This window comes from Oncorhynchus tshawytscha, linkage group LG06, assembly GCF_018296145.1.
Source record: "Oncorhynchus tshawytscha isolate Ot180627B linkage group LG06, Otsh_v2.0, whole genome shotgun sequence".
Classification (NCBI taxonomy): Eukaryota; Metazoa; Chordata; class Actinopteri; order Salmoniformes; family Salmonidae; genus Oncorhynchus; species Oncorhynchus tshawytscha.
The window spans coordinates 57,798,635-57,813,915 of NC_056434.1; the positions used below are offsets into that span (position 1 = coordinate 57,798,635).

The 15,281-nt window shown below is 40.9% G+C and overlaps 1 protein-coding gene across 2 annotated transcripts in view; it reads right to left on the minus strand.

Annotated features, from left to right (window-relative positions):
* Positions 1-5,449: 5,449 nt before the first annotated feature.
* The window catches only part of LOC112252749 (adenosine kinase), a 45,239-nt gene continuing 35,407 nt past the window's right edge, over positions 5,450-15,281 (minus strand). For both annotated transcript variants that reach the window (XM_024424286.2, XM_024424287.2), the window contains exons 4-11: positions 13,661-13,739; positions 13,350-13,522; positions 11,547-11,655; positions 9,160-9,330; positions 8,387-8,422; positions 8,187-8,301; positions 6,460-6,549; positions 5,450-6,348 (exon numbers count right to left, since the gene is read on the minus strand). In XM_024424286.2, coding sequence (XP_024280054.1) covers positions 6,224-6,348; positions 6,460-6,549; positions 8,187-8,301; positions 8,387-8,422; positions 9,160-9,330; positions 11,547-11,655; positions 13,350-13,522; positions 13,661-13,739 — 898 coding nt within the window. In that variant the 3' untranslated portion in view covers positions 5,450-6,223. The remainder of the gene's footprint in view (positions 6,349-6,459; positions 6,550-8,186; positions 8,302-8,386; positions 8,423-9,159; positions 9,331-11,546; positions 11,656-13,349; positions 13,523-13,660; positions 13,740-15,281) is intronic.

Sequence of the window (15,281 nt, forward strand, 5' to 3'; positions counted from 1 at the left end):
ATTGCTTAGAATCAAGGGCAGTGGTGACATCATTGAGGACCTTTAAGGTTGCAGTGACGCATCCATAACCTGAGCAGAAACCAGATTGCATACCAGAGAGAATACTATAGAAATCAAGAAAGCCAGTCAGTTGATTATTGACAAGTTCTTTGACACTTTTGATAAACAGGGCAGAATAGAAATAGGCCTATAACAGTTAGGATCAGGTTGATCTCTCCCTTTAAGTAAAGGATGAGCTGTGGCTACCTTCCAAGCAATGGGAACCTCCCCAGAAAGGAGAGACAGGTTAAAAAGGTCAGAGATAGGCCTGGCGATGCTAGGGGCAGCAACCTTAAAGAAGAAAGGGTCTAAACCAGTGGTCACCAACCTATTGATCGCAATCGACTTGTCGATCTCCAAAGCATTTATAGTTGATCGCCAAACATTTCTGTAAAAAACTCTCAGGCTATTGTTGGTAGGTGCAGCCAATTCAGCTCCCCTGCGCGCCAGGTAGGCAAACTGTTGCCATTTCATGTGTCGGAAGGTACAAACTCTGCCTTCCCAGTGGGCCTGGAGAGGAAATCAAGTGCTCTATGCCTCTGCTGGCCAATCAGATTGCTCACATGACCGAGTCTGCAGTATCGTAGGAGGCAAGAAAGAAATCTTTGGCAAAATTGATACTGTGAGATTTCCTAATGTTTAAACCATGACTAGAGAGAGACTGTCAACGAATACAGCAAAGAGCTGCTGTTTTTATGACTGAGTTCATGTTTAAGTTCTTAATCAGCACTGTCAACACTGGATGACGGTGTCCCTTTTTGGTCAGTGTCAGTGGAGGAAAGAGAGAGTGGAGGGATGTTGAGAGACGGATCCTCAGTCTGCTGCTCTCTCCCTGCGCTGAGAGTGACCATCAGATGCAGGCACCATCAGCCCAGTAAAATAAAAAGCGAATTATTTAAATGTATGCTCACTCGGCTGTGCCTCGCAAGTAATACAACAATAGATCTATTACCGGTGTGATCATATAGCCTACGTCAAATTTTGAAATCTCTCTTTAAAAAAAAAAATGTCCTGAACAACAATGCATTGGCAGGTAAATTCAAGCAAGGCCAGTATGCAGTGATAATGTATTGGGCCTGTAGCTTACTGTACAAACCTCATTGCTACAGTACTGTTTTTAATTGGTTAATGTTGCATAGGCTTACATTTTTTTTCAAGTCATGTTAATAAAGCGGTAGATCTCGGCATGCATTTTGACTCAGAATGTGATCTTGACTCAGAAAAGGTTGGTGACCACTGGTCTAAACCATCTGAACCATAAGGTTTTTGCGGATTAAGTTTAGGGAGCTCCTTTAGCACCTCAGACTCAGTGACCGCCTGCAGGGAGAAACTTTGTAGCGGGGAAAGGGGAAAAAGAGGGAGGAGCATCGGGGTTAGTCGTGTTAGAAGGGGTGGGAGATGAGGAAATGTTGGACGGCAAGGAGGCATGGCTGAGTCAAATAGGAACCCTGACTTAATGAAATGGTGATTAAAGAGCTCAGCCATGTGTTTCTTGTCAGTAACAACGACATCATCAACATTAAGGGATATGGGTAGCTGTGAGGAGGAGGGTTTATTCTCCAGGTCTTTAACCGTTTTCCAAAACTTCTTGGGATTAGACCCACAGAGAGAGAACTGCTCCTTAAAGTAACTAGCTTTGGCCTTCCGGATAGCCTGAGTGCACTTATTTCTCATTTGTCTGAACAAGAGCCAGTCAGCCTGAGTATGAATGTGCCGAGCCTTTCACCAAATGCAATTTTTGAGGTGGAGTAACTCTTCAAGATCACGGTCGAACCAGGGGCTGAACCTGTTTTTAATTCTCATTTTCTTTATGGCGGTGTGTTTGTTAACAATACCACTGAAAATATCAAAAAAGAAGGTCCAAGCAACTTCGACAGAGTGTGATTCTGTACCATTTTACAGAGGATAGTTCATGAAGGAAGGCTTGCTCATTAAAGTTTTTTAGCAAGCGGCAAATCAGGACAGGTCGTTTCACTGAGCAGCCATTACGAACACAGGCTGTAAAACAGTGATCACTAAGGTCATTACAGAAAACACCAGACTGATACCTGTCAGGATTATTTGTGAGAATAACATTGATGAGATTAGCTTTTTTTGCACACCTGGATTGTACAATATTTGCCAATTATTATTTTCAAAATTCTTCAAGCTCTGTCAAATTGGTTGTTGAACATTGCTAGACAACCATTTTCAAGTCATGACATTTTCAAGCAGATTTAAGTCAAAACTGTAACTCAGGAACATTCACTGTTTTCTTGCTAAGCAACTGTGTAGTTTTGGTTTTGTGTTTTTGTCCTGCTGAAAGGTGAATTAATCTCCCAGTGCCTGATGAAAAGCAGACTGAACCAGGTTTCCTCTAGGATTTTGCCTGTGCTTAACTCCATTATTTTTTTATTTTATTCTGAAAAACTCCCCAGTCCTTAATGATTACAAGCATATCCATAACATGATGTAGTAGTAGATCTGTACCAGTACAGAGGGATAGGGCAACAAGTGATGTATGTTTCAGTAAGATTGGATTCTTTGCAATTTTAGCCATGGTTATCAACTGTACTGCAGGGATGGAACATAAGTTTCGGAAAATTGTGGTTGTGGTGGCAGCAGCAGAGTAGTATTTGGGTGTGTGAGACTTGACATCAGAAGAGTTACAGGGTGTATTAAGTGGTGATGTCCCATCCTTTCAGGTTGTTGGCATGAGGTAGAACTAAATAGATTTAAATAGTGGAGTAGGGTGGTGTTATTTTTTTTATGTAGGGAGTTTAGTGTTATTTAGATTATATGGTATTTGTTTATTTATTTTTAAAGAAAAGTATAAGGGAGTTATACTCCAGTCTAGTAGGTGGCGGTAATGTAACATATTGGATGCCAACCGCCGTTAAACCTCATCGAAGAAAACTGGGATAATTCTGTATCACGTGACGTGCGGAGTGACGACATATAATTTGAATTTGGCCATATCCTGGGAGAAGACTTTAACGTTAGTCAACATATTATGTGAACATTTTCAACAAATTACTTTCATCTGAATGTAAAATTCGATCATTGGGGAATAAAACGAGTGTTTACGTTTGACATTGACCTACTAGCCAAGTTAGTTAACGTTGGACACTAACGTTACCGAAATAGCTAGCAGGTAATCTCGTCAGTTTAGACGAACAATCAAAATTAAACTAACTAGTTAATTCAGGAATGTGCGAGTTATGAATTACAGCTCATTTTAAATATACTGAATTGGTGATCGGTATAGCCAGCGAATGAGAAATGTTCCAAATCATTTTGTTCAATCTGATTTGTTTACAGGGCAAAGGAGTACTCTTTCCCATTTCCCCGGCAGAGAGCGATGTTGAATCGTTTGTCTTTACCGTCCAAACGCATTGTTTGCAGCTGCCAAGAAACTCTTACAAATCTTTCCACGGGGGGTATCTAAAACATTCTCCATTCATGTTGCAACGGTGTCGATTTCCTCCTTAACTGGATTTAATGGCAAGAAATCGTGAAAAATATTGGGCAAGATATGTGTACTTTCTTTATGAAACGATTTTCCACCGCCATGCTTATGTGGTTTTAATGCTTATGAATGCTAGTCCCGGATGATGCATATAGGTTGCAGCAGTATATAGTACCAAACGACGTTCCATACAGTCTTCTGTTTACACCTGGCTGTCAGGGTGAACCGGTCAAAAATTACAGCACTTTTTGTACATAGACCACCCATTTTAGGGGACCAAAAGTATTGGGACAAATTCACTTGTGTATTAAAGTAGTGAAAGGTGAAATATTTGGTCGCATATTCATAGCACGCAATGACTACATCAAGCTTGTGTTTCTACACATTTGTTGAAATCGTTTGCTGTTTCAGATCATTTTGTGCCCAATATAAATTGAATGGTAAATCATGTATTGTGTCACTTTTATTGTAAATTATGTTTCTAAACAATTCTACAATAATGTGGATGTTTACCATGATTACGGATAATCCAGAATGAATTGTGGATAATGAGTGAGAAGGCTACAAATGCACAAATATACCCCCAAGACATACTAACCTCTCACCATTGCAATAACGAGGGAGGTTAGCATTTGTGCGTCTAATTTTGTCATTGATCATTATTCAACATTATCTAATCATGGTAGCATCCACATTCATGTAGTGTTTAGAAACATTATTTTCTTATTTAAAAAAAATTACTTATCTTTTTACTACTTTAATACACGTAAGTGATTTTTCATAATACCAGATCTATTATGCGTGGAAATACTTTGGAATAGATTTCCCAAATTAATATGACTTGGAGCTGATTGGCTGGTGTCCATAAAATTTCAGGGAGCAAATAAAATCACCAGTTGGGGAACCCTGGAGTAAAGAGAGATCAGTAGACACTGTAACCAAGAGAGGTGGTTGTTAAAGGGGAAGTGGTAGTGAGCAAAAAGTTCAGACTCAGATTTATGCCCGTGAGTGCATATCAATTCTGTAAATCAGGCAAGATCTTGGTGCACTGTGTGACGGGTCAGTGGCGCTGGTCCTGGGGTATATGATGATCGAGTGAGGGAACTGGTCGACACTACGTCCTGCCCAATCGAGGCTTCCTGAAACAACTGACAGACCTGGATATACAACTACAGGAGGACATACTAAGACACTGACACACACACATTCATCAGTAGAGAAGCAAACAGGATATGGACTATAACAACATGAATGGAAGAAACTATAATAATCTGTCTGAATGCTCACTGCTTGTATGTTCAACTCCATTGTACTTTGTTAAATGTGTATATTGCCATAATGTAAATTATTACACAGTAAATACACTATTAAAAAAATCAACCATATTGTCATTTCATTCATATTTTGAAAGCAATATGGCGATGGCGCTTATCAATAAATGTGTTCTCAATTTACCTGGGGAAATTAAGACAAAAATAAATGTGTTAATTAAATATCCTTGGTAATTTGGGTTAGCAGCTCATATCGAGGATACATAGGATCCTTTCCTGAATCATAACAGTGATTTTATTTTTAAAAATGTATCACTAGCCTGTGTCAATGGACAATGAGTGAAGTATTCTGTAGAAGCAGCAAGTCACAATACCACACGCAGACTCAATGATATCAACAACCATACACATGAGGAGAGGTGCTTACTTCTGCCCTAAGCCTCACAGCCCCTGCAGACCAAGTTCCCCATTTACAAACTAAACATTTGCACAAAGGTTCCTAGAGTGTTATGAGACTTATACACAGGCTGTTTATAAAATTATAAAAAGCCTATTATGATATTTTGTTTTAGACCAACTGAAATGTGTTTATTAGCCAATATCTACAGGCTACACCCGCATCACTTTAAAATGCATTATTTAAATATGAATCATTTGTAAAACAGCCATAAAAATCACTCATGACTCAAGAGGCTTTGACACGTTTACAAAGTGCATGGAGGTCTTTACACATTTACAAAGTGTACAGAGAACTTTACACTTTTACTGTGCGCTTTAAGGTTAAGGAATCTGTTTGGTTTTACAGCAACACTACCCTGCAACAACACTTCTCCGCTCAATAAGCCTCCAGTCACAATAAAACATCAATCAATGAAAACAATGATCAAATCTAAACCACAATGACACCGCCTATCTAATTTCTATGCGCAGTGTTCACCCATCCGTAACTAAGCCATTAACCATGTCCCTAACCTGTTATCTAATCCTGACTCACTAACTTGGCTTTAGCTCGGTCTCCAAGGAGAAGACTGGACAGCAGTCGGATTCCAGCAGCATCCTGCAGTGTGTGTAAACATGACAGTTTATTGAGAGGCTGATAGTTAACTGTGAATCGGCAGTATTACGTTGGTACCTAAGGTCTAACTGTGTTTACAGAGGGCAGTAGACTTCAGCAGTCCTTAGGGAGGGCAGTTGAACATCAGTATAAACAGATACTGCTGTATCAGGCAGTGTGGCCCGAAAGCAACCCCTAGCGTAGGACAAGAAGAATAGGCACAGAAGTCTGGTTGCAGAAAGACAAGGGAAGAAGGGATGAAAGCAATGACAGATATATGGATGGATTGGATGAAGGCATGGATGGATGGTTGAAAGAAAAAAAAGGACAGGGGGGACCTGGTTTCATTCAGTTGGAAGGTAAGGGTGGATGGGGTAGGGGTAAGAGGTCAGCAATTAAGGTTACAGGTCATCAGTGGAAGTCTGGTTTTTCGGGGAAGGTGCATCCTGCTCGTCTGATGATGACGTTGGCAGCGTAGTGTCCTGCTTTCACACACTGTTCCAACTCCTTGTCCTGGACCAACTCTGACAGGAATCCTGCATGACACACACACACTTATTCAACTTTCTCAAGGACCAGACAAATATCCCAGAAAGCCACCCAAAATGTTCATGCACATAAACAAACATACACTCAGGGACACGTACCTCCTACAAAGGCATCTCCGGCTCCATTTGTGTCCACAATGTCCTTCTGGTCAATCTTCAGCACTGGGAACGTCTCCACCTTGTCACCTCCTTCACACACACACACACACACACACACACACACACACACACACACACAATACGGGTTCAAAATGGCAAAGGAAAACACACACACACACACGGTATATGGGTTGAAAATGGCAAATTTGGGCACTAATAGGCACCTTAATTGGAATGTAGTGGCTGTACAGTATCATGCTATACATGTCAGAACTCTGGCTCTACGCTTCACAGCCCTGTACAGATATAGGATCAAAATTTGAGCAATTTGCTACACATACACACACACACACACACACACGGTATATGGGTTGAAAATGGCAAATTTGGGAACAGGAACTGTTAATTATTATGTGTATTATAATTAACATTGTTTGTAGGGGTTAATAGAAGCCATTTCAAACCTACAATACAAGTATGCATTTCTTGCTGTGCAGGTAAATCACGGCAACAAAAGAGTGATTTAAGTTAAGATCCTACATCTGTATGGGTATTGACTGACAGCCGTTCTGAATTTAAGCATTGCGCACAATTTATTTTGTTGTCAGTGAGGGCAATGATGTAAATTGCGATGACTCAATGTATTTTGAACGATGAGACGTTGAGAATAAGAGGATTATAAATAAATAATGCTTTGATGTCATACAAGCAAGCCATACCTGTGACGAAAATAACTCATGTCATATACAGTGTCAATGTTTATGATCCATGTTTGATGTACAGATACATGATGATATGATGTCATACTCTGGGTTGTTCCGAACCGAATGAGCCCATGTTTGTTTATTGTGAAGAAAATTCACTGCAACACATGCACCTGAATGCACTTATAACTCCTTTCTAGGAGCACCAAGATCACAATCTGTTTCTCTGAATTGCCTTGTGAAAGACTAACACTGTAAGATCATATTTTATAACTTAGCTAGTCATGTTGGCAAAAGAACACGCTTTCAAATGATGCCCACCTGACCCAGATTGTGATTTATAGTGGACCTGTTTTGTGATAACGTAAACAACAGTAATTGTTTGATGGCAGGGATGCAAGATTGTGTTCCAAACAAAACAATTACTACGTGTGCTTGCTCTAGTTCCTCAAAGGCACAGCTAGGAGAGCTCCAAAAAAGCATCTTATAGTTGAAGACTCTTCTTTGAGTCATAAAAGTGCATTGAAATTGCTTAGAAACTGTACACACGTTGTCGATGTGTGTGGCCACCTGGAGACAGACACCAGTTAGTCCTCTAACTCAAACCCTTGTAATTTTAGTTGTCTTATGTTGCACCTACCACACATTTTTCAGGAATATTCTTATGTTATTGAATCAGTGTTTTCAGATTTCATTATCAACAAATGTGGCGAAAAGTATGGTAAATGTAAAATGTACATAAAATCAACAGTGTAATGTTTGGATTCAGTCTTGCGTCCGGTGAACTGTTGTGTCCTCACCTTTAGTTGAATAATTTTCCCATTATCTCCAAACTGTTCCCGTTCAATTGCTACCATGGTTATGCATATTGTTTCATATTTCTTGTGTAAGAAACATTTCAATTTAGCCTTATACATAATGGCCAATTCCAACGAGTTGCTGAAGGCAGGCTAGTTTCTGCACTCAAATCAGTGTGCGAGTGACAGTGTGTGTGCCTGTCAACGTGTGTGTGTGTGTAGTTACCTTTGGTCATGATGGTTCCGTCCTTCCCCTGAGTAAAGACAACGATTCTCGGTCTCTTCTTGTTGACTTTGGGCAGAGCCTCGGCCTTCTTAGCAATCTCCGCGATGTCCTCAGTCTACAAACACACACCATAGTCACAAACAAGCTATACTAATATACAAGAATGTGTGTGTTTGTGTTTCAAATCGCAGTCCACTCACCTGAAAGCCTTGCTCTTTTGAAAACGTGGCCGCCTCCTGAAAAACAGAAATATCCCATTCGTTTACATTTACACGGGAGTGTACAAAACATATTAGGAACACCTGCTCTTTTCATGACATAACTTTCACCTGGTCAGTCTATGATCCCTCACTGACGTCCCCTGTTAAATCCCACTTCATATCAGTGTAGCTAAAGGGGGGGAGACAGGTTAAAGAAGGAATTTTAAGCCTTGAGACATGGATTTTTATGCGTGCCATTCAGAGGGTGAATGGGCAAGACAAATGATTTTAAGTGCCTTCGAAAGGAGTATGGTGTCATGAACTGCAACGCTCCTGGGTTTGTCAGGCTCAACAGTTCAAGAACGGTCCACCACTCAAAGGACATCCAGCCAACTTCACACAACTGTGGGAAGCATTGGAGACAACATGGGCCAGCATCCCTGTGGAACGCTTTCGACACCTTGTAGAGTCCATGCCCTGACAAATTGAGTCTGAGGGCAAAAGGAAGGTGTTCCTAATGTTTTGTACTTTCAGTGTATTTCTCCATGTCGTCCTATCTCGTCTGCCTGTCGGTCTCTCTCTCCATCGTCCTCTCGCTCACCATCTGTCTACTTGTGTCTGTCGCCCTTTCTCTGCCTATTTGCCCGTTGGTCTCTTTCTGTCACTCTCCCTCTACCATTCAGTCTGTCTGTCTGTCTGTCTCTCTCTCTCGCTCTCTCTCCAGAAGTACCTAGATACTGGATAAATGAATGAATGAGGGTGTGTGTGTGTACCGTCTCGTTGCCGAACAGCACGTCCACATAGGGCATGACCTCCATGAGGGCATCTTTGAAGAACTGAGAGATGAAGGGAGCGGAGAGGTTCAGAGTGAACAGCTTGTTGTTCTCAGAAGCGTGTTTGGCCACTTTCAGTATGGACTCCAGAGACACCGTCAGGAAGAAACCCTACGGAGGAGATAATAAAGCCTGTTATCACTGCTACACAGCCAGTTGTAATGCTACACAGAGCCTGTAATTACGCTACACAGCATGTTATAATCAATGCTCCACAGCATGTTATAATCAATGCTCCACAGCATGTTATAATCAATGCTACACAGCATGTTATAATCAATGCTACACAGCATGTTATAATCAATGCTCCACAGCATGTTATAATCAATGCTCCACAGCATGTTATAATCAATGCTCCACAACATGTTATACTAAATGCTACACAGCCTGTTATAATCAATGCTCCACAGTTTGTTATAACCAATGCTCCACAGCCTGTTATAGCCAATGCTCCACATTATGTTATACCCAATGCTCCACAGTATGTTATACCCAATGCTCCACAGTATGTTATACCCAATGCTCCACAGTATGTTATACCCAATGCTCCACAGTATGTTATACCCAATGCTCCACAGTATGTTATACCCAATGCTCCACAGTATGTTATACCCAATGCTCCACAGTATGTTATACCCAATGCTCCACAGTATGTTATAACCAATGCTGCACAGTATGTTATAACCAATGCTGCACAGTATGTTATAACCAATGCTGCACAGTATGTTATAACCAATGCTACACAGTATGTTATAACCAATGCTCCACAGTATGTTATAACCAATGCTCCACATTGTTATAACCAATGCTCCACGGTATGTTATAATCAATGCTCCACAGTATGTTATAATCAATGCTCCACAGTATGTTATAATCAATGCTCCACAGTATGTTATAACCAATGCTCCACAGTATGTTATAACCAATGCTCCACAGTATGTTATAACCAATGCTCCACAGTATGTTATAACCAATGCTCCACAGTATGTTATACCCAATGCTCCACAGTATGTTATACCCAATGCTCCACAGTGTTATACCCAATGCTCCACAGTATGTTATACCCAATGCTCCACAGTATGTTATACCCAATGCTCCACAGTATGTTATAACCAATGCTCCACAGTATGATATAACCAATGCTCCACATTGTTATAACCAATGCTACTGAGCCCGTTATAATCAATGCTACACAGCCTGTTATAATCAATGCTACACAGCCTGTTATAATCAATGCAACACAGTATGTTATAACCAATGCTGCACAGAACGTTATAACCAATGCTATACAGTATGTTATAACCAATGCTCCACAGTATGTTATAACCAATGCTCCACATTGTTATAACCAATGCTCCACATTGTTATAACCAATTCTCCACAGTATGTTATAATCAATGCTACACAGTATGTTATAATCAATGCTACACAGCCTGTTATAATCAATGCTACACAGCCTGTTATAATCAATGCTACTAAGCCTGTTATAACCAATGCTACAGTATGTTATAACCAATGCTCCACAGTATGTTATAACCAATGCTCCACAGTATGTTATAACCAATGCTCCACAGTATGTTATAACCAATGCTCCACAGTATGATATAACCAATGCTCCACATTGTTATAACCAATGCTACTGAGCCCGTTATAATCAATGCTACACAGCCTGTTATAATCAATGCTACACAGCCTGTTATAATCAATGCTACACAGCCTGTTATAATCAATGCTACACAGCTTGTTATATTCCATGCTACTAAGCCTGTTATAATCAATTATTCACAGCCTGTTATAATCCATGCTACACAGTATGTTATTATTCCATGCTACTAAGCCTGTTATAATCAATTATTCACAGCCTGTTATAATCCATGCTACACAGTATGTTATTATTCCATGCTACTAAGCCTGTTATAATCAATTATTCACAGCCTGTTATAATCCATGCTACACAGTATGTTATTATTCCATGCTACTAAGCCTGTTATAATCAATGCTACACAGCCGGTTATAATCAATGCTACACAGTATGTTATTATTCCATGTAACTAAGCCTGTTATAATCAATTATTCACAGCCTGTTATAATCCATGCTACACAGTATGTTATTATTCCATGCTACTAAGCCTGTTCTAATCCATTATTCACAGCCTGTTATAATCCATGCTACACAGTATGTTATTATTCCATGCTACTAAGCCTGTTATAATCAATTATTCACAGCCTGTTATAATCCATGCTACACGGTATGTTATAACCAATGCTACTCAGCCTGTTGTCAACAATGCTACTCAGTGTGTGTGTATGTGGTCTTTGTTACATACAGCGATATAGTAAACTTTGGCTTTTTCCACCAGTTTCCAGTTCTCCTTCAAGTCCAGATGTTTGTCCTTCTTATAACAGTTAGCTGCCGCTAGGTTAGCTACCAGGGACCTGAGAGAGGTTGGGGGGAAGGAAGAGAAGAACGAGTGGAGTTCATGAGAGGGACACAGTGGAGTTACAGTGGTAAGACAAAGTATGTGAACCCTTTGGAATTACCTGGATTTCTGCACAAATTGGTCATGAAATTTGAGTCACAACAAAATAGACAAACGCAGTCTGCTTAAACTAATAACACACAAACAATTATATGTTTTCATGTCTTTATTGAATACATTCATAGTGTAGAGCGGAAAAAGTATGTGAACCCTTGGATTTAATAACTGGTTGACCCTCCTTTGAAAGCAATAACCTCAACCAAACATATTCTGTAGTTGCGGATCAGACCTGCACAACAGTCAGGAGGCATTTTGGACCATTCATCTTTACAAAACTGTTTCTGTTAATCAATATTCTTAGGATGTCTGGTGTGAACCGCTCTTGAGGTCATGCCACAGCATTTTAAATCGGGTTGAGTTCAGGACTCTGACTGGGCCACTCCAGAATGCGTATTTTCTTCTGTTGAAGCCATTCTGTTGTTGATTTACTTCTGCGTTTTGGGTCGTTGTCCTGTTGCATCAACAAACTTCTGTTGCGCTTCAATTGCCGGACAGATGATAGCCTTACATTCTCCTGCAAAATGTCTTGATAAACTTGGGAATTCATTTTTCCGTTGATGATAGCAAGCTGTCTAGGCCCCGAGGCAGCAAAGCAGCCCCAAACCATGATGCTTCCACCACCATACTTTACATTTGGGATGAGGTTTTGATGTTGGTGTGCTGTGCCTTTTTTGCCTCCACAAATAGTGTTGTGTGTTCCTTCCAAACAACTCAACTTTAGTTTAATCTGTCCACAGAATATTTCACCAGTAGCGCTGTCGAACATCCAGGTGCTCTTTTGCGAACTTCAGACAGGAGTGGCTTCTTCTGTGGTGTCCTCCCATGAACACCATTCTTGTTTAGTGTTTAACATATTGTAGACTCGTCAACAGAGATGTTAGCATGTTCCAGAGATTTCTGTAAGTCTTAGCTGACACCTTAGGATTCTTAACCTCATTGAGCATTCTGCGCTGTGCTCTTGCAGTCATCTTTGCAGGACGGCGACTCCTAGGGAGAGTTGCAACAGTACTGAAACTTCTCCATTTGGAGACAATTTGTCTTCCTGTGGACTGATGAACATCAAGGCTTTTAGAGATAATTTGGTAACCCTTTCCAGCTTTATGCAAGTCAATGATTCTTAATCTGAGGTCTTCTGAGATCTTTGTTCGAGGCATGGTTCACATCAGGCATTGCTTCTTATGAATAGCAAACTCAAATTTTGTGAGTGTTTTTTACAGGGCAGGGCAACTCTAACCAACATCTCCAATCTTGTCTCATTGATTGGGACTCCAGGTTAGCCGACTCCAGACTCCAATTAGCTTTTGGAGAAGTCATTAGCCTAGGGGTTCACATACTTTTCCCAACCTACACTGCGAATGTTCAAATGATGAATTCAATATATACAATACAAATACAATGATCAGTGTGTTATTAGTTTAAGCACACTGTGTTTATTTATTGTTGTGACTAATGTTATGACCAATTTATGCAGAAATCCAGGTAATTCCAAAGGGTTCCCATACTTTATCTTGCCACTGTAGATGGAGTGGAGCCTTGACCTGTTGTCCTTGGAGTGTGTGTATTATGAGAGTGAGAGAGTGACGTGTTAACCTGTTGTCTCCGGTGATGCATGCGGCGCAGGTCCCTGTAGGCTCCTCTGTCTGCTCATAATAGTAGGCGTCCACGTGGGCCTCGTCTGCCTTCTGCTTCAGAATCTCCCCAAACTTATCCTCTCCGATACAGCCGAAGAACGTACACACCTTGTGGGGATCCTGGATCATCCACTGTGTGTGTGTTTAAGTAGGTTAGCGTGTGTGTTGTGTGTCAGTGTGTCTGAACGAAACATACCTGGGCAACCTTTACACATTTTGAAAAAGGTAGTGGGATAGTGTAATGACTAAGTGTGTGTGTGCATCTCATACCTGGGCGATTTTTATAGAGTTCTGTGTAGCTCCTCCGGCATGGTACTCTACTTTAAACTTTTTGACAATCTCTTCAAACCTACAACACACATGCACGTACAATGTTTAAGACAACAGGGAAGTTTGTTGTATGGTTTCAAGCGTTACCAGGATTCAGTACATATGGTATGAGAAACATAATATTTTTTCTTCTGAGACAGAGCTAAAGACCATTATGGCCCCAGTAGCTCCAAGTAACATGTTCTGTTCTCTATATATAGGAGCCTTATCACCTACTGATAACACACACAGACGGACAGAGAGAGTGTGAGAGATGGAGAGGGGATGGTAGAGGGGGAGAGAGGGAGGTGTTTGCGTGCGTACATATGCGGGTCCACGTGTGTATTAACGGGGGGATGCATGTTAAACGGACTAAAATAGGGCTGGCCCAGCAGAACAGAGCTAAGGAGGTGAGGATGAGATTTTGCGAGACTGTTTGCGCCATTGGCTGAAAGAGACGCACATGAGTGAATCAGATGCCTTCCCCCTCCAGCACAGCTATTTCCCAACCTTAGTGGTTTGTTTACTGCCCAGTCTGTCTGCTGACTCAACTAGAGCAGGGTGGTTGTGTGCTAACAGAACATCTGAGGTCAGTATTGGTCACAACTCAAACATCTGGACAGGAATGGACTAAGGCTGGGGGGGAAGGGGGCCAACACACCTAGGACACAGCTCAAACACCTAAACCTGGGGTCCGTTCAGAATGACACAAAGTTACAAAAAGTTCAGATAGAAATGTATTGTGTAGAACATACATGATTGTCTGAAGAGTAGAATAAATCGACTAATTTATATCTGCAAAGTCATGAATGTTACACTTCTTAGTCCCAATAAGCCTCCTGCAGTGAGACGTTTCTCCTCGACCAATAAGAATGCCTGGATTAGAGCGGAGGAAAACTCCCAAGGCTACAACAAAACTCTGCACAGCTGAGACTGTTGCTCCCTCTGTCTGGACATGCTCCAGATATACTAATTATGTACAGATTTTCTGGGGGAAAATTAATCAAATGTCTCAGAGTAAGGGCTTTCCCACATAGCTTTGAGCTATAGTTTGAATCAGAGTCCGATTTTTTGTTACATTGTATTTCTTTTTTTTGGTCCAGTTGGTTTCACATTGCCAAATGTCAAAAAAAAAAAAAAGTCCTAAACAAAAACCACGTGTCCATGCAAGTCATTTGTTTATTGGAAAAAAAGCTCACGTTAAATCCATCTGTGAGCATCACTTGCGTGTCCCAATCTTCATAATACTTTCGCTTTGGTCTTCCAACAACATGCGGGACGAAACTGAGCAATAGCCACTCCAACCCTAACCCTTATAGCCCCTAATCGGATGCGCTTATACTGAGAATGTTTCAGAGATGTCAAGTTATGATGATGCATGCATTTTGCAACCAATCATAAGTTCTCACCTGCAGTGAACCACGGTGCATTATTTAGTGCGCTCCCGAGTGCAATAGTGTTCACACCAGTCCAAACAAACCGAATTAGGGGGGAAACGCACTAGAGTTGTAACAGAAACGCTCCAAAACAATGACGTGAAAAGCCCCCTAAGAGTGCTGATCTAGGACCAGGTTCCCTGTGC